Source organism: Pteropus vampyrus, unplaced genomic scaffold (genome assembly GCF_000151845.1).
Source record: "Pteropus vampyrus isolate Shadow unplaced genomic scaffold, Pvam_2.0 Scaffold106, whole genome shotgun sequence".
Lineage (NCBI taxonomy): Eukaryota > Metazoa > Chordata > Mammalia > Chiroptera > Pteropodidae > Pteropus > Pteropus vampyrus.
The window spans coordinates 5,957,565-5,978,596 of record NW_011888887.1 but is presented as its reverse complement, the minus strand read 5'-3'; the positions used below and the strand labels follow the sequence as shown (position 1 = coordinate 5,978,596).

At 34.9% G+C, this 21,032-nt stretch overlaps 1 protein-coding gene across 1 annotated transcript in view; it reads right to left on the bottom strand.

Annotated features, from left to right (window-relative positions):
- The window catches only part of DCP2 (decapping mRNA 2), a 42,451-nt gene that overhangs the window by 11,353 nt on the left and 10,066 nt on the right, over positions 1–21,032 (bottom strand). The window contains exons 2-8 of the mRNA XM_011365175.2: positions 20,813–20,964; positions 15,575–15,702; positions 15,059–15,157; positions 3,861–4,013; positions 3,628–3,740; positions 3,417–3,524; positions 1,379–1,514 (exon numbers count right to left, since the gene is read on the bottom strand). Of these exons, the coding sequence (XP_011363477.1) occupies positions 1,379–1,514; positions 3,417–3,524; positions 3,628–3,740; positions 3,861–4,013; positions 15,059–15,157; positions 15,575–15,702; positions 20,813–20,964 (889 nt within the window). The remainder of the gene's footprint in view (positions 1–1,378; positions 1,515–3,416; positions 3,525–3,627; positions 3,741–3,860; positions 4,014–15,058; positions 15,158–15,574; positions 15,703–20,812; positions 20,965–21,032) is intronic.

Here is a 21,032-nt window from a genome sequence, read left to right as displayed (position 1 = left end):
AGTATTACAAGAAATGTTAAAAAGACTTCAAGAAAAAAATACAAATATAAATAAGAAAATATCACAAAAGAAAAAAACTAACAAATGCAAACACATGATATAAGCAGTGGATCAATCAACACTAAAACTAGTACAAAGATTAAAAGGCAAAAGTAAAAAGATCATGTGTAATTACAACCGTAAATTAAGGGACACACACAAAAGAAGTACAAAATGATGACAAAAACATAAACGTGGAGGGGGTCAGTAAAAGTGGTGATTTTAAAATGTATTTGAACTTAAGTGACCATCGACTTAAAATAGAAGACTGCTATACACATAGCTAGGTATATGAAGTACATGGTAATCACAAACCAAAACTCTGTAAGAGATATACATAAGAGATATACAGGAAATAAGAGAAAAGGAATCCAAACACACTACAGAAAGTCATCAACCTATAAGAGCACAAGAGAGTAAGAAAGGAACAGAGAAGAACTATAAAAACAATCAGAAAACAATCAAATGGCAAAAACTACATACCTATCAAAAATTACTTTAAATGTAAATGGATTAAATGCTCTAAGCAAAAGAAATGGATAAAAAAGATGTGGTACTTATATACAAAGGAAAATTCCACATCCATTAAAAAAAAATATGAAATCTTATCATTTGCAGCTACATGGTATTATGTAAGACAAGCCACACAGAATAAGATAGGATGTCACTTATATGTGGAAATCTAAAAACCAAAATAAACAAGGAAACAAAAATGAAACAAACTCAGAGATATAGAGAACATTTTGATGACTACCAGATGGGAGAGGGGCTGGGTGAAAAAGGAGAAAGGATTAAGATATACAAATGGCCAGTTATAAAAACAGTCATGTGGATGTAAAGAACAGCATAGGGAATATAGTCAATAACACTGTATAGCTATGTATATCGTCAGATGGGTACCAGACTTATCAGGGGGATCACTTCATAAGGCATATAAATGTCTAATCACTATGTTGCACATCTGAAACAAATACAATATTGTATGTCAACTATACCTGAAAAATAAAATTGAAATTAAAAATTAAAAAAATAGAACGGATAAATTGTGGTATAATCACATGCTAGAATATAACACACAACACGCTAATGAACCTCTCTCACTGGTAGCATATACACCACGGTCAGATGTTAATTCCTATTACTTACCACACTGGGTTTATAGCACAGCTGTAAAGGTTAAGGAGTCTCACCCAGGCTTCCAATCACAAGTCAAGAACATAGGAGCCTTTGACTGACAGTTCAGAGCTCTATAACTGTTAATTTGTAATTTCTAAATTCAGATATATTTCAAAGTCAAATGATCTAAAGTTATGAAAATCTTTAAATGTGTATCACTCACCTTTGCTTTTAAAAGGTCAGACGTTTCAGAATGATTATTATATGGCTTTTGCTGCACTGGTTGCCTGTGCTTTACCCACTGGTCGCCAGGAGAACCTTCAGGAAATAACTGCTGACTGTGGCGGAATTTGGTTCGACTATACCAAGATTTTAAAAATAAAAACCAGATCAGAAAATTGTCACTTACAGTTCTTCCGATACCTTAATTACAAATTTTACTTATTTATTAACTATCTTCCCATAATGGAACGTAAGTTCCACAAGGGGAGGGGTTCTCGTCTGCTTTGTGTACCATCCCCAGCACACAAGAGTGTCTGGTGTTCAATATTTCTTGAATGAATTAGTAATCTGTTATTTTTAATCCTAAACTTTTCTAAAACTATCAAATCCACCTCCTCACTACAAGTATGACTACAAGCGAGGATACTTTTAAAATTCTGAAAATAATTATTCTTAAAATTAACTGAAACAAACAAACATAGGTAGATTTTCCTTTTTAATAGGGCAGACAACTCATATTCTTACTAGGATGTTTAAAGTGTAGAATTTGATGCTGCACATCATGGACCCCATGCATGCTGGAAGAGTACATGAAAAATTAAGCTATATTCCAAAAGCAAAAAATTACGGGGTCCAAGACAAAGGCTGAGCAAATTAAAAAAAGACCCAGTTTCAAATTCTTATGCAAAAGAATTTGATTGTAAAAGATTGTACTCATGCAATAGTTCTGTGATAAAGAAATACCATTCTTAGTACCACTTACATATATAATACGATCTAGAATCACTAATCCCCAAGAACTGTATTATAGGAAGATTGCTTCTGAATATTTCAGAGTTCTTCCCCTTCACAACTTAAAAATTACATTAAAATTGCAGCCTCTCTTTCTTCAGACAAAATTCCAATATTTCCTCCAACAAACCATCACAGACATTAGCCTATATGCTAAAAACACACACTCCCCTCACTAAGAAACCTGAAATTTGGTTAGAGAAGTTAGTTTATTATCTCTTCATTATATCCTATTCTCCAAGACCACAAACCCTAATACTAAAGATATGGAAGTATGTCACACTATGGTAGATAGATTTTCCCAAACATAAACAGTCATACAATTTTTTCCAAACATTATTTCAGAACTATTTAGTGGTGTCTTTTTTTTTTTTTAAATCTTGGCTGCATTCCTGTCTACTTTAGTTTTTGTATACTGTTTCACTTAACTCTATTGGTATATAATTTGGTGATTATAGTCATAGACTCTGAAAGGCAGAAATGGCTCTTAAAGCATTTAGTCCAAACTCCTGTCTTCATAAAACCCAACTAAGATGAAATATTCTCTGTGTATTTAAAAATACTGTGGTTTACTCCTATTAATTTTTGAAGCTCTAGGATAAAAACAAAACATCTAAATTAAAGGAAGTGTAAAAAGCTACTCTCTGAACCTAACATAGGCAAAGTTCTAGCAAGCTGATTAAAAATATGTGTTTATTTAACAAAATTACTTACTCAGCCTACTCCGTAATTGTGATTTAGATACTATTAAGTTCCAACCAAGAAAATGTTCTTTGTGGTTTAGATTCGTGTAATAGTCACTATTTATAACACTATGGAAAGAAAAGAAGCAACCCCGCCCAAGTCTTCACAGTTCTTTCTGAATAAATGATACATGAGCATCTTTCATCTCCCCTCAATATATCTGCCATTCAACTGTCTTCAGAAACTCAATGATCTCTAAAGTAGAATATAATAACAGAAAAATAACAGTATATATACAAAAGATTTCTTTTCCTCCTCCTCTATCCATTTAAAAAGTTGGTATCCCCTTGCGTATACTTTTTTAAAATGTGCCTAAAGCTCCTTTCCAATTCCAATTAACCTTTTACATCTCATCAAAAAACCTTAAAAAAAAAAAAACCGTGAGACCAGTAAAAAAATAGTAACTACAAAAGGAATCCAATATCTCTGCAAACTTTAGAAGCAAAATACTACTGAATTAAAAATTATCAGAAAGTGAGAATCCCACAAATATATTTCTTTACCTCAATTTTTCCACAGTGGGTTTAGCAGGTGTGCTACTAGCTGAAGAAAATCCATTGTCACTGTCTGAAGAATCTCCAAATCTTCGAGAAAGCCAGTCCCTTAACGGTCTATAGAAACACAAAGAGTTCACTCTTAAAGCCTGGCTATATAAAGAAGCTGACTATTAGAATTGTGAAGGTTCATTTTGTATTTCAAGAAATATGAAGATACCTGATAAAGGGAATAGCCATAAAAAATTTGTTAGGTGCCAATCCAAGTTTGGACTTTGGGGTCATATCATTTCTATGACAAGGCAATTTCTCTATGGAGAACCACTCAATGTTCTGAAACACAAGAAAATAATTCATTCAGTTAATTATTATCAAGGGGTTTCTAAGAGCAATTTCCTACTTTATTTAATTGGGCTCCTGTCTAGCAACCTGAAAATAATTTCAATTACATACCCGAATTTCTCTTCTGGTTTTCGGGTTAAATTTTGTGTCTTTTGGAATTCCTGGAATGATGTACAAACGAGCAAGCTGGTCATTGATTCGAAGTTCAATGTAATCATCCTTACAAATATAATCTTTGATATCAAAACCAGTTTCTTCAAAGACCTGGAAATAACAAGTTTGGATAATGATTTTCAGTTTTTGTGGTCAGACCTTCAGCTCATTAAAATTTATTTCAAAGACAAAAATATCCAAGCAATTAAAGGCATGAAAACACTTAGGCAGGAAGTCAGGTTGTTCTAGGGTCTATTTCTAGTTCTAGCTCTGCCTCTACTGAACTTTTCAACTAAGGAAGAACCTCTTTACATATCTGAGCCTATGTTTCTTGGCCTCAGAAAAAGAAAATAAAGAAGTATGTATTTGGTCTTTGCCTCCCCTTTGTGGCACACAGTTCCTAAAACCCTTAGAATTTCCTAAGTGATAAGAGCAGAAACAGTGCCTCTTGTTGTTAATTAAGCGGCTTTTGGACCACACCTAAGAACTAGGGTTGGTTTCTAGGAGAACCAAGGAAGTTGAGTAGAGAGCTGGAACTCTCCAGGGAAGGAAAAGAGGCGGAGACTGCCAATGACCAATGACTTAACCTACCACGCCTATGTCACAAAGCCTCCAAAAAACTCAAAGGAACAGAGTTCGGAAAGTTTACAGGTTGGTGAACATGTGGAGATTTGGGGAATGGTGCTCTAAGAGAAAGCATGCAAGCTCCATGCCCTTTCTTCATACTTTGCCCTATCCATCTCTTCCATCTACTATCCCTGAATTATATCTTTTTATAATAGGTGATCTGTAAGTAAAACATTTCTCTGAGTTCTGTGGGGTGCTCTAGCAAATTAATTGAACTCAAAGAGGGGGTCGTTGGAACCTCCAATCTATAGCCAGTTGGCCAGTAAGTAGCACAGGTGACAACCCGAACTTGCAACTGGCATCTGAAGTAGGGAGCAGTCTTGTGGGACTGAGCCCTTAACCCGTAGAATCTGATGCTATCGCTCGGTACACAGTATCAGAATTGAGTTGAATTGTAGGACACCCAGCTGGTATCTAAAAATTCTTATTGATGTGGGGAAACCCCACATACACATCGTAACTGGCTCCAGAAACCTTAAGATCTTAGAGTACACATCAGTGGTTCCCAACCTGTAGGAAGTGCATCACTGGGGACCACATATGGATTTTATTCACAGCATCCACAAATCTACATATATACTAAGCTGCAGACTAAAAAATAAAACTTACATAAATAAAACTACTTTTCAAACATGTGATTAATACTAACATTTAAATGGGCAGATTTCAAATGTACAGCTACAACCACATTTGTATGGGGACTGGGGGAGGTTAGTAAATGCAAAAGAACTGAAAACTAGTTAACTGGATTAATGAATTTAAAACTGTCTTTCCTTAGTAGTGCCTCAAAGGCTGGAGAGGAGGTACTGGGAGAATATAAACTTCAGATATTAATGTTATATCTGACCCTCACCTTTTCCCTCAAACAGAGAAGCCATGCTTAATCTAATCAACATACTAAGCTTCTGTTTAAAAAAACAAACAAACAAACAAACAACAAAAAAAAAAACACTGGTCTCTTCTGGTCTTAAAGTTCAAGTAACAGTTGTATTTCCCTGACAACATCCTTACCTACTTCACCCTCCAAATCAAAAAAAATTTGATACCCTCAGTGACTAAAAACCACTGTGGACCTTTTATGCTGGAGTTCTCCTCCCCCTTTCCTCTATTTTCAGCATCTCCTAATCAATCAGTGGGATAGATGACATCAAAACACACGCACAGGCCTGAATCTCTTGCAAAGCATGGGTGTGGAGCAGCTATTTCTACCCATTCCTTTTGTCGCTCCCCTCTTCCTCTTGTCAGTTCATGTACACTTTCCTATCTTAATGGGCCATGTCTATACTTCTCCCAGGCCTGTGTAGTCTGTGACTCTCGATTTAAGTTCCTCCATGAAACCTAAGTCATCTCTATCAACTTCTGTATACTCCTCCGCATGTCAATATTTGTATTTTCTTTTTCAGAAATGACAGACTGGGTACATGGTGTGATATTGGAAAAAAAGTTCTCTTGTCCTGTTTCTTTATATCTACACCTGGCATTATACATACACATAGAAACTGACTATGGTAGAGGTGATAACTGACATTCAAACACACCTTTTCCAAAATAAAATTCCAGAATACTCAGTGATAGAGGTTTCACAATTCTCTACTTTCCCAAACCTCACCATTTATACATATATAAAACTATGTAATTACATCATCAATCATGGAACTGATTTCACAACTCATGTATGGTATCTAAACATTCTCATTAGAGCAGAAGTCTAGATGCTGTGGTTTTCCTTTTCTTTGAAACTAAGATCTACTCTACTGCTTAAATGGCTTTAAAATATGTTTCTGATTATAAATCAATCTTGACAGATATTAGATTTATAACTAATTAAGACTAGTTTACCTAAAAGTTTACATGTCGATGACCTATGAAATTCTTGTCATCAAAGGCTCCATTAACAGAGCCAAAAAGAAAGACATAAACCAGAATACACTCAAATCCAGAAAATATTAAAAAGTCCTATATATCAATAAGTAACCTAACCTATATATCGATAAGTAATCTATATTAAGTGGGTACTTAATATAGGACATTCAAATGGCCAATAAAAATATGACAATGTGTTCGACATGTTAAACTTCAGGAAAATGCAAATTAAAAGCACAATGACAAACCATTAAAATTTTTAAATGATATATACTTAACATATAATAGTGTATTAGTTTCCAGTATATGATATAATGATTCGGTATTTGTATTATTGCAAAATAACTGAGTTTTCCAGTTTTATTGATACAACTGACATACATCATCATATAAGATATAAAGCATAATGCTGTGACTTACATATACTGTGAAATGATTACCACAATAAGTTTAGTTAGCATCCATCATCTCACATAGGTAGAATAAAAAGTAACCAAAAAAAAAAAAAACTTTTTTAAATCGTAAGAACTCTTAGGATCTACTCTCTTCACTGTCATACGTATCTTATAAAGCAGCGTTAACTACAGTCATGTTGCACATTACATCCCTAGTACTTATCTTATAAATGGAAATTTAAACCTTCAACCACCTTCCTCCAAATCCCCACATGTCCCCCCACACCCCACCTACCTTTGGTAACCACAAATCTAATCTCTTTTTCTATGAGTTTTTTCCAGATTCACACCTAACTCTTGAACAATACAAGGGGTTACAGGCGTCAAACCCTGATACGAAACTCTGAGTATAACTTTTGACTCCCCAAAAACTTAATTTCCCCTCAGTATCCACAGGGGATTGATTCCAGGGCTCCCCCATCCACCGTAGATACCAAAATGTATGGATGATCAAGTCCACTATGTAAAAAGGTGTGCAATAACACAAACTTGGCATTCCATATCCACAGACTCTCAACTGCAGACTGAAAACAGTCCAGGTATTTATTGAAAACACTCTGCACAGCTCAACCATTTATTGAAAGGTCAACTGTCACTGAGATAATACAGTATTTGTCTTTCTCTGTCTTCGCTTAGCATGGATGGAGCCCTCAAGGTCCATCCATGTTGTCGAAAAAGACAGGATTACGTTGTTTTTAATGGCCGAATAATATTCCATTGTGTATATATATACAAGAGTATTACACATATGTATACATATATATACACACACACAATGGAATATATACAATGGTACATACACGTGTACGTATATGTGTGTGTATATACACACACACATATCACAACTTCATCCACTGATGGACATTTAGGCTGTTTACATGTCTGTCTGTTGTAAATAATGTTATGAACACGTGGGTCCATATAGCTTTTCAAGTTAGTGTTTTCATTTCCTTTAGATATATTCCCAAAAGTAGAACTGCTAGATCACATGGTAGTTCTATTTTTAATTTTCTGAAGATCCTCCATACTGTTTTCCACAGTGGCTGTACCAGTTTACAATCCCACCAACAGTACACGAGGGTTCCCTTTTCTTCACATCTTCCCCAGTGTTTGTTAACTCTTGTCTTTTTGATAATAGGTGTGAGGTGGTATCTCATTGTGGTTTTGATTTACATTTCCCTATTGAGCATCTTTTCATGTACCTGTTGGCCATCTGTGTCCCTATTGAGCATCTTTTCATGTACCTGTTGGCCATCTGTATATCTTCTTTGGAAAAATGTCTATTCAGGTCCTCTGTGAGTTTAACTGATTAGGCTTTTTTTTTTTTTGGCTGAGTAGTATGAGTTCTTCATATATTTTGAATATTAACCCCTAAGATATTCAGTTTGCAAATATTTTCCCCATTTTGTATGTTGTCTTTCACTTTGTTGACAGTTTTTCTGTGCAGAGGCTTTTTAGTTTGATGCTGTCCCACTTCTTTATCTTTTTCACTTTGCCGCTTGTACTTTAGGTGTCATATTTAAAAAATCACTACAAATACCCATGTCAAAAGCTTTTACACGTTTTCTTCTAGAAGTTTCATAGTTTCAGGTATTACATTTAGGTCTATAATCCAGACCCAACCCCTGGACCACAGACTGGCACTGATCCATGGCCTGTTAGGAACCCAGCCACGCAGCAGGAAGTGAGTAGTGGGCCAGTGAGCAAATCATCTTTATTTGCAGCTGCTCCCCAGCACTAGCGTCACCTCAAATCCACCTCAGATCATCAGGCATTAGATTCTCATAGGGGCACTGGTTCCCAGTGGCAAAAAGGTTGGGGATTGCTGCTTAAAAACATTACAATTTTTGTGAATGGTATAAAATAATTTCTTTCTCTTACATATGGATATTTAATTTTCCCAGCACTGTTTACTGGAGATTATCTTCTCTCCACTGAATTCTCTTAGTTCCCTTGTCAAGTATTAGTTGACCAAATATGTTTGGGTTTATATCTGGGCTCCTGATTTGTTCCATTGGTCTATTTCTTTTTTTATGCCAGTACCATACTGTTTTGATTACTATAGCTTTAAAGTATAGCTTGAAACAAGTAGTGTGATGCCTCCCACTCCATTCTTTCTTAGAACTGCTGTGCCTGTTCAGGATCTTTTGTGGTTCCATTAAGTTTTAGGATTTTTTCTGCTTCTGTATAAAGTGCCATTGGAATCTCGGGGATTACACTGAATCTATTGATGGCTTTTAGTAGCACTGACATTTTAACAGTGTTAATTCTTCCAATCCATGAACAGAGGATAAAATTCCACTTGTAGGCCAGGACAACCAGAACTCTCTCATATGTAGGTGGTGGGGAATGTAAATTGATACAACCACCTGGAGAACTTTCAGCAGTAGGTATGCAGCTTCCCTATGATTAAGTCCACTCCTAAAAAACCGAGGACTGACTTACCTCAAAGTACATGTATAGGAATATTTGCAGCAGTTTTTTTCCATAATAGCCAAAAACTGGATACAATCCAATGCATAAGATAATGGATAAAGAATTGTTGTGAACTTATATACTGGAATACTACACAGAACAATAAAAAAGAACCAACTACTGTATACGCAACAATATGGATGATCTTGCAGGCATCATTTAAGCCAAAGACGCAAAATACAGTCTTTCTCCACTAATCAGTGAAGATAGAAATCAAAATAGTGGTTCCCTCAAGGAAGTAAGAAGTAGATGTGGGCTGAGAAGGGGCAGGAAAGAGTCTTCTGAGGTGCTGGAAATACTCTATCTGGATAGTGGGTTCACAGCTATACAAATATACAAAATGAATAAACTGTTAAGATTAGTGTACTTTGTTTTTATCTTCTGATAAATTTTTTTAAAAATTCATATATGGTTAATTCTATTTTTAGTTATTCTCTTTAGCTCCTTTCTTTGAATATACCTTACAATCAGAAATAGACATACCTAGTCATGTTAAGTCTGTATAATAATTAGACACTATGCTAAAAGTAAACTGTATAATCTAAGTTGTTTGTGAGCAAAGCCTGTTACCTTTGTGTTACAAATTGTACAATGCGTGAGCCTTAATAGGATACTCGATGGGGGATTGGGTAGAAACTGCTGAAAAGAACCATAATGGGCAATCAGTAAATTGAACATGGACTGTTCATGAGATAGATAACAACTACAATGTTACATTCCTGAATTTGATAATTACACTTGTGATTATATAAGAGAACTTCCTAGTTCTTATTTTTAAAATTTACATGCAGAAGTAATAAGGGGTTAACGGGCATTATGTCTTCAATTTAATTTACTATAAAATTATTCAACAACAATAATAAAAGCCATACACACATATGTATCAAGAGTAATAAAGTAAACATGGCTAAACATTAACAGGTAACGTACTCTTTGTGTTATTCTGACCATTTTTCTCCATACTTGAAATTATCTCAATATTAATGCAATTTTAAGGTGTCACATGTAATTAGTTTACTTTTTAGTGTAAATACATACTGTGTACTTAATAAATGACAGGTACTATCCTAGTCACTACAAAAATAAATAAAGCAAGCCCTACTCTTTAAAGAGTCAGTCTAAAAATGAAAATAATCTTTGTAATATGAAATATATGCCAAGACATAGGAGGGTGCTGTGGGAGTACAGAATCAGGATGCCTAACTCAGCCCTGGGTAAAGGTGAGATGAGAATTGTGAGCTGGAGTGGTCACCTCTGGAAGGCTGGCATGGAGAGCATTCCTATTCTCCTGGATATACTTGAGCTAGGACTTAAAAGATGAAGAAGAGTTTGCCAGATAGGTAAGAAGAAATAATCATTCCCTTTAAATAGCTGAGAATGGCTACAACTGAAAAATTATATGGGCGGAAGAGGTACAATATGAGGCAAAATGAAAAGGGCCATCAGTGCTAACACGAGAAGCTTTAAACCCTGTACAACCGAACTGAGAATGAATATAATAAAGTAACAGACGTAATCTTTTGATTTGAAAAGTTTAGATAAAGACTAATTTGCCTCTAAAATTAGGTATTCACTCTCATCAAATAGTTACTAGGAAAAAATTTTAATCTTACATGTAGACATCAAAGATAAAAATTTTAATATCACACCTGTGAATCAAATCCATTCCTGTACTGTAAGTTAATGTTAATAATTGTAATACATAGTTAATGCACTAGCATTAACTTTTCAAATGCTATCAGATAAAAATTCCTAATATTAAAAATTGTGCTACCCAAAGAACACCAGCATAGACAGATGATGAAATCCTCTATGTCCTTTAAGCCTACAAGAAGAGGTGGAATAAGCCAACCGATAGTTCTTCTGTACAAATTCTACAAAGGTAAAATCATATAAACACATAGTCGGTTTCATTACAATAAAATAATATTGTTTTGCCAAATAATAAACTATATGAAATTGTGAAACTACAAGTGAATTGCCAAGTATCATTTGCTTGTCTCAAAAATAGTTGTTTCACAACTGACAACAAATACACTAAGGTTATCCTAACACATCCTTTCAATAATATCTAGAAAATGTTTTTTCATTTTTGTCCTAAATCTGCTTCATTGAATAAGTGATCAGAAATAACCCAATTAACAAAGGTGAACCAAAAAGATCAAAGAGAAGACTGGAAATTACGAACTAAGATGGTCTTTAGCTTTCTATCAACAATTATTCAATCCTTCTTCCTGAGAAGCCTGCTTGCCACCGCTTCTTTCGGCTCAGCCCACATACACAGTCCTTGTGTGTCAAATTCTGCTATAGCATAACAAAACACCTCTGGACAGCCATATAGAGAGAAATAATAACATTAAAATAACTATAATAAACCAAAATAAAATGTTATAATGACTAAATTAAAATATTAGCAACTTAAGTCTAACAAATTAGGACAAAACTTCTTATATGTTAATAAGGTGAAAATTAAAAGGAACAATGTGATATTAACATAAACTCCTATAAAGAATGGAATAACAATCTAGTTTTCAACTAAGACAACACTAGTGGTTCTCCCTCTCCCTCAGTGCAGCTTCTATTACACTGCAGCACCACCATGTGGCAGAACGACATACTGCAACTCTAGAACTAGTTGAATGACTACTTTCATCACTCAAAAAAACACCAGGCAACTGCTACGCACTGAATTGTGTCCCTCTAAAATTCAGATGTTGAAGTCCTAACCCCCAATGTGACTGTATTTGAAGACAGGGCCTGTGAAGACGTGATAAAGGTTAAATGAAGCCATAAGGGTGGGACTCTAATCCAACAGGGATAGTGCCTTTGTAACAGGAAGAGCCGCTAGTGCGCTCACACAGGCACTCAGGAAAGGCCACATGAGCACACGAGAGAAGACTGCCATCTGCAAGCCAGAATGAGAAACCTCACTAGGAGCTAAATCAGCAGGCACCTTGATCTTGGACTTTCTAGACTCCAGAACAGTGAGAAATTAATTTCTGTTGTTAATCACCCAGTCTGTGGCATTTTGTTATGGCAGCCTGAGTAACTAATACAGCAACACTTCTAAGACAAAGGTCGTCATTTATAAATCAGGAATAAAAATCAAAGCCTTGCCTTTAAAATTTTTAATCCAAAAATTTATAGAAATTAAAGTTAACCTTTTCTGACAAAGTCCTTTACCAGATAAAAGAGGATGATATTTAGATCAGAAAGGTTAGAAGTTTGGAGCAATTCATATTATTAAAAGGAAATAATTTTCTCCTGAAATTAAGGGAGTATGGTTCCTCAAAATGCCTGTGCTTTCCTCAGAGCAAGTCAAAAACTCTAAAACAAACAAACAAAAATTTTCATATTGATCCAAAGTAGAAAAGTAAATTTTATTAGAAAATAGAAATACTTAAAAATTACAAATTCCTTGTTTTCATCTGTGTATGTGTGTTTTAGAAATACTTACCCCTTTATAAATATTCCTTGACTGCCTGAATCATAGTAGTCAAGAACATGGACTCCAGAGCCCAACTACCAGGGTTTACAGCCCCATTCTGCTGCTTACTAACTTAGAGAAGTCTATTAGGCATATTACTAAACCGCTATTTCAGTTCTTCACCTGTAAAATGGAGGTAATAGCCTCCCATACTAGTTGTATCCCTCCCAAGACCCTCTTTAGAGCCTATCATCCACACTCCATTCGCCCACTCCCCATGCCCTAAAAATAAATTTTATACGTGTGGTAATCTATAGGTATTACCAAAACTAGTACCACATGGACAGGACAACCTTTCACCTTAGCATCCCAGAGCAGAGAACAAACAAGATAAACCAAAGTGAAATCTGGATGCCTCAGTGCACAGATTAACTGCCTCTTTCTCACTCACCTGAAATATACTATTTCTGCATTATCCTGACTCTTCACAATATAGTGTATAACACTTGTCAGATGGAGGATTCTAGTGGTAGATGCAGGTAAACCCCTTGGGTATGTGGTACTTCAGTTTGCAAGTTTAGGTATTTGATTTCCTCCAAGTCCCCCCAAGAAAACCCAATTAAAGAGACACCTGATCTCACCCTATTTAGCCTAATTTGTTCTACCAGTTTAATGTAGTGTCTTTTCTGGACCTGGTCAACTATCTCACTGCTGTAGGACTAGTCTAACTCCATGTACTGGACTACAGATAAACTCCTCTAGGTAGGATGCTACAGGTCTTATTTTGTTCTTCCTTAGAAGTAAGAGGACTACAAAGTTGGAGGACATAAAAGGGAAGACTTAAGAATGCTCCATTTTGTCTCCTGCCATCATGAAAAGGCAGGGTTCTTTGTAAAAGCCAATAATGCTAGGAAAACTAGAAAGGAACAGGAAAAGAGGAAGACCAAACATGAGATGGATCGACTCCAAGAAAGAAGCCACAGGCATGAGTCTACAAGGGTAGAGCAGGGCTGCTGAGGACAGGACACTGTGGATGTCACTCATTCATAGTCACCAGGAGTCAGAGCTAACTCAACGGCACATCACACACACATCTACAGAAAGGAAAGGGAAACCTCTTAGAGGCTGTGGCAATCCCTCATCTGCTCCCTAAACAGCTTTCAAGTTTAAGGGGTGTGCATAAACTTTTACCTACTTGTATGTAATGGCTTGTCTATAATTTGTTACAAATACTTAGGTAAGATACTCCATACTAAATTTAAATCAGAATTTTCAATTGTTTTTTAAATCCTCCTCCAAAGGAAATAACCACCAACAGTTTTTATATAGTAAATAACCACTAGTGGTTTATAAGAATTTTAACTATTATCCCCCACTAGTAATTATACCCAAAATTAAATGAGGTAGTGAACACTGCTGGAAAACAGTCAGTCAAAAATTAATGATGATGATGATGATAAATAATAAGGAACTAATAATATGAATACAGTACACAATCCATCACTAGGTACTATATAATTAATCCCAAGCAAATGATAAAAACAACTGCTATTAAAGTTCAGAGACAATTATGGGCTAGAGCTGTCTGGTTACATTTAAAAATAAACAGCATTTTAAGAATGAACTTTAGAAATTATCCACCCTAAACCTCATTTTACAAATAAAAAACTCAGGTCCTACACAAAGAGCTAGCTGGTGGCAGTCCTTCAGGAAAAAAAAGGATAATCTGAGCTGGATCTAGAAAGGTACCTAAATAGAATTTGAAAAGTCAGGGAGAAGACTTTCCAGGTAGGAAAAAAATATAAGCAAAAGTTTAAAAGCTGAAACGAGCCAATCAAATTCAGGGGACAAAGAATGGCTTAGTTTTGTGTTGGAGATAGGGTTTCAATACATAAAGAATTAAACCTTATCCTATTGGTAGTGGGAAGCTAGAGTGGGTTTTGAGCAACAAATGAAAATTTTTATAAAAGCCCAAATTGTGCATTTGTTTGACAGCCAAGTCTATCTATGAACATAAAACAAGAGTTATAACAGCCCAAATGTTTTACCAACTGCAAAACCAATTTTAAAAGAAAAGGTAGGTAGGTGGATGGATGGATGAATAAAAAGGGAATTAAAGAGATAATGGAATAAAAAATGGACAATGAAAGAAAAAGGAAACAAAGAATAAAATGATAGAGACATGTGAGCAAAACAATCGACAGTTATATTATAAAAGTTATTTCATGCAGTCAAGTTCTGGAAAGAGGGTAAGATGGTCCAAACAAGTCTCTATGGCTGTTGCTATGCTTCAAACTGTAATAATTTACCTCTCTAGCAGCACAGTCATGAGGAGCTTCTTCTTTATTTACTTTTCCTTTTGGAAATCCCCAGCCTGATTTCGCTAGGTACCCCTGAACCAGTAGAACCTACAAAACAAGCAAAGATTAAAATAAGTAACTTGCTCTCCTTTCCCATACTCCTTTCTAAAGTCAAAGGTGTTTTTCTCCTTACTTCAGGTAACTGTTATCACCAATTTTATACAGTACTTGGTTTAAATATCTTCTATTGTTCTGAACACATGAGTGTGAAGAAGGCATTCTATCTATTTTAATGTATTTCTTCAACAATGAAGTAACGCTTCCTTGTAATAAGTCATACAGCAGTAAGTATAATATTAAGACACAGAATGCAGACAAAATATGCAAAATTTGGCCTTTTAGCACTAAAAATCTATGTATTTTAGAATCTCAATCCTAAACATTATAGAAATAACACATTTTAGTAACAGGATGAAAACAGTTGATCACTATTTCATTAAGAATCTTTCACTTCATTACACTCACATTTTCAAGTGTCTCATCAAGAATAATTGCACCATATGTTGGTACTCCCATTTTATATTCCTTCCATTCATCCAAAACTTTTTCCACATCTTCACCTTGAGGCAGCAAAAATGGACAATGACTGAAGAGTATACATAGTGTTAAGGAAGTTACTTTCTCCCTTAATATTGCTTGTGCACTATACAGAAAGAGACCTATTTAAATCAACTATATATTTTATATGAAATTTCTCAAATCTTCACTTCATCTAAGTTTATCGCTCTTTTGTTTTTTCACATTTCCTTCTCTTGAACAAGTCATTGCTAGCTTCTGCATTTAGACTATACACAAATCAAGTAAGCTTTAGATACTCATAGTCCTGGATCCCTAAATTATTAACAAATTTAGGACTACACGAATACCTCAAATACTTCTCACTGAGTCAAATTCATCATATCAGGAGTTGACAGGTACTGAAACCAACAGCAAGAAACAAGTACAGTGCACATATATTGGTGAGAGGGAGAAACTGTCAGAACAAGTTAAAGTGATTAACTGCGGGAAGCAGAACTAGGGATGAAGTATATCACTCTATATGCTGTATTTCCTTACTATGTATGTGTATTGCACTATAATTAAAAACACTTTTAAAATGAAGATTTTCTGAAGATTAGAGAAAAAGGCAAATCTGGATATTAAGGAAAACATAGCCTATTTCAAAAGAAATTGAGTATGGCCACTCCCCTAAACTGGGAAGAGTAAAATAATTTTTTAAAAAAGTAAAAACCTAAACCTGTAAAGTATATGTTCAGGCTCCCAATACTTCATGCTGTTAAATGCCTCATCACTATAACACTGTTATCATGAAAAGTGAGGACAAAATTATGCTATGATAGTGTTTTTCAAACCAAGGATATATTCTTAAGGGTCCTCAAATCCTCTTTGATTATATATAGTTTTCATTTGCATTTTAATCTAGAAACATGCAAAATGAGCATATTTTCTATCATTCGATGATCATGTATATCAAGTACTATCACTTGATTTCAAAGATCATATTGGTACTAGAATTACTTTTGGGCTAATTAAAACAAGAAATCTAACATGCAATTGATGCATGAGGGTCAAATGATATCCCAACAAATATAGAAAGGTTTCCTAACACACAGAACAAAGAAAGATGCTGGAAAAACTGGAGTATGGGAATGTCAAAACACTCTCAAAGAAGTCAGCTTTATATTCATATTGTGATTGATGGTTTAAAAAAAAAAAATCACACTAAATTCATTTTATGAAAATATATAAGTTCTACAGCTTTGTATTTAAATTTTTGTTTTGATTTTATAGTTGTACTAAGAAGAGGCCTTCAAAAAGCCCAAAGAAGTCAACCATCTATGACAACCTTGTAATTAAAAGACAGGCACTAAGTTGATCTCAATATAATTATTCCATGCCTTCATTTGGGGAGGGGAAAAAAGGATAAAGTTCGGACACAACATTAACCATTTCAGGAAGCCCTATGGTTCTACACGGGCTTGCTAAGGTTCTGAAAGGTATTTTCCAATAAGATTGGCTTTAGATGTTTAGGAAAATCACTCATGTGATTTAAAGTTATCACAGATAGTTTTTAATTTAAACACAAACTTTAAATAAATAATTTTTTTTCTATTAAATATTTAACCAGAGGAAAACACAGAAAAACACCCCAGGAACAAAGACAACATCCAATAGTTCAGAGAACAGGTGCTTATCCAGTTTTTTCTCTCTTCCTTCTCCCTGCAATGTTCCTAATAATTTCAAGGTGCATCAGTGCCTCCACAAAGCAATATTATCTCATTTTTCTATGCATTAAACAACTTCTTTAAAGAGAATAATTAAAAAGAAAGGTTTATCAAGATAAATTACATCAACCGACTTAACTTTGGAGACTATTTACACTCTTTGTTTATCTATTATTTCTACCCCCAAACCACAACAAAATGAGTTGACTGAACCAAATACAGTTCAAAATATACTTGGAATTACTGTTGCAAAAGTATTTAAGTATTTGACTAAAGTCCACACAATAAGCAAGTAACAGAATCCAATCCAAAATGACAGCAATTTCCCCACTGACTACTCTTATATCCCTCATACTTAATAGTACAGAAAAGCAATTCGATTCAAACATGGGAGTGAAAATTTTTAAATACCATTTTTATTTAATGAGATAATGTATTTAATTTTAAAACATAGTATAATATGCCCTGAATAATTATCATTTCTAATTTTTATTAAAATTGTTACTCTATCACTAATTTTCTTAATCCCCAAACCAAATTATTTTGAGTCTTGAATCTGGGATACTGGGCCTTACACAGTAGTAATTCTAAGGAAAAAAAAAAAAAAGGAAACACTGATTAAAGAATCTAAGAATTTAAATTAAGCTCATCCACTTCTGTTACATACACTTTCTTTTTAACAATTCAGTGATTTTTTTTTTTATATATACTTCTTTTATTCTAACTTTTTTTTTTCCTGCAAAAACATGAAAAAATCTGCTTTGGGTACAAACAATCATTTAGACAGTAATCTCCATCCAAAATCTTACCATTGTCTTAGATAATACCAATTTCCCCACAGACGTCTCCCCTCAAGCTCTCGTCTCAGTTACTTACATTCCTGGTGTTTCATTCTCCCACTTCCAGGACCAACTCCCACAGCAACATTCCGTACCCTGCCATCACTAGAAGTATTCTGGCAATTTGATTAAAACATCCTGAACATAACTTTTTATGGCACTCTTGATTACTCGCACTATATCATTATTCTACATTGATCTTTGACTATTTTCCTTTGTATTAGCACCTTTCTGCTTTTATTTTTTTCCCTAAACAACATGGTCCATCAGTTTAATCAATCTCTATGCAATACTCAAAATTCCTTTGCCCCATCGTTCTCTGAATATAGCTCCCTGGCAAAACCTCAAACTAGGAAAAAATCCAGGATACCCATTCTCTAGTCACATTGCTGAGTTTACTGAAGAAAAATCACAAGATGATGCACAAGTTACATAAGAAAAATCAGAGGCATAAAAAAAAAAAAAAAAAAAAGCCTCACGATTTGGCCAAGGTTGCATGGCTGGTAATGCTAACCCAAGGAACCTGCCTCCAGATCTCATGCTGGTAACTTTTATTCTATGCAGTCTCTCCACTTCAATATCCCACAGGTACCACAAACCAACCTGTCCATAACTGAATCCATCATTCCCCCACAAAATTTCTCCTTTATTTTTCTGCAAATGGAATGGCGTACCCATCCACTCAACTGCTCAAACCAGAAACCTGGGTTCTACTCTTGATTCTCTTTTCCACCTCTCCTCAGACATCCAAGTTAACATGAATTTTATCTCCTAAACAGTATCCAAATTTAATCTTTTCTATCCACTTCTGTCACAGGCTTCCATTTCTAATTCATAAATTAGTGAAATAGCATCTTAACTGGGTTCCCAGTCTCGCCTCCCTCCAATACACTGTCTACACTATTACAGAGTTCTTTCAAAACACTCCTAGAGAGAAAAAACACAAATGTGGCAAAATGTTAACAACGGGTGAATAAATAATATGGGTATGATGTCGGTTCACGGTAATCTTTCAACTTCTAAGTGAAGTTTTTTCCCCTAAATAAAAAGTTTAACTTTTTTAAAGCTATATTCTACTATTCTTATGAAGTCCAAATAAACATGGCCTACAAGACGATTACAAACTTTAGCCCTGACTTACTCTCTGTCATCATCCGTTGTCCCATAGCATTTACTCTAAAACCCAACCATATTAACTTTTTTCACCTTTTCACATAGATCTTTCTCACACAGACCACTTCCTCCAAAGAAAACTTTTATCTAGCTCCAAGCCTGGGTTGGGTGTGCCTCTCCTCCGTTCCTCTTGAGCCCTGTGCTGCCCTATCATAATTTACCTTACTGCACTGTAATCATTTCCTTTCCTGCCTCCCTCTCACCTTCCTCAGGACAGGGACTGAATCCACCATGCTCAGAGTATAATGCCTGGCACAGAGTAAACGCTGCTATTTAAGGAGTCTACCACATTAGTAATCAAGGCTTTTTCCTCCATATAACTCAATTTAAAGAAACAAAACAGGTTTTTTATTTAATAGCAAGCTTAAAAGTCATGTGCATACACACACAAAAGCTTATCCAGAACCCCAAAGTATATAAAGTTGCTCTGATAGAACCCTGAGTCAATGTAAAATAGACCGCAGAAGAGGATTTGCCAGTTTTGACCATGTTTCTATAACCTGATTACAGCTTCTTAAAAGTAAAGTTTTCTATAATTTCTCCACAGAACCTACTGCCAAGCTTTTAAGAAAGAATGTTCAGTAGTATTTCCATTCCACTTTGAGTCCTCATTTACTTCCCCATATTTAATCAGTAAAACAGGTTACTCATTTATTCCATTGACATGTCTCTTCAGTCTTTTCTTTGTAGTCCCTCTACTATGGTTCAGGACCTTACTGTTCCACAGCTCAAGTAATTTAACAATCCACCCTATATGGTTCAACCTATCCTGCCAAAGAAATCTTCTTGAATACATTTGAAAATGACCTGAGTAATATTCTTTAGGCTTGCTCGAAAACTTTCTATGTTAAGAGTTATCTAGAACAGTATTCACGCATTTTTCTGCAGAGCCCTAGGGGGTCCCTTGTTTCATTGAGCCCTAAGGGCTCAAAGAAAATTATAGGAAGTATGAGGGTTATTTTAGGTCATTTACTCCCACTCCAGTGTACTACTTGAACTTGTGGGTTCAAGGCCATTTGAACACAATTTGTGGTTAAAAAGAATGACATACAGAATAAAAATCAAAGGCCTTTGGCTCCGAATGTAAGAAGCCACAACCTCCCGCCCCGACCCCACGTACCTTCCATTCACATCTCCTATCATATCCTTGTAAGAACCCTCTGCTCAATTCAAACTCATTTACTTCCTGAGATATCCCTTATTCCTTTACAACTCTCCAATTCTGTTTAATCCCTATTTCTGAACTAAAAGAAAATCAAATAATTCTAATCATCAGTTCACATTTCAAGGGGTCTTCTACATAAAAATACTAATAATTGTGTCTTATTTATATTTGACAATCTTTAGAAATCAAGTATGTTTCATCTAATAGGTTATAAATCTCAAAGACAAGCAAAAGGAAATTTATACTAACATATTTTACTAACAGGAATGAAAGACAGTCATTATAGTAATAAAAAGGATATCAGCTTTAGCAAAGTCTCTTATCCCACACTGAGGTAATCCTGGTGTGTTCTGCATGTAGAAATCCAAGTAAAACCAATGGGCAAGTTCAATCTGAAAACACACTCGGATAGCATTGTCTCTTTCCTCGCTGGGAATATGCAAAATAAATCGGCTGTCAAAAACAAAAACATAAAAATTATATTTACAAACCAAAATAACTTATTTAAATCTATTTAATTG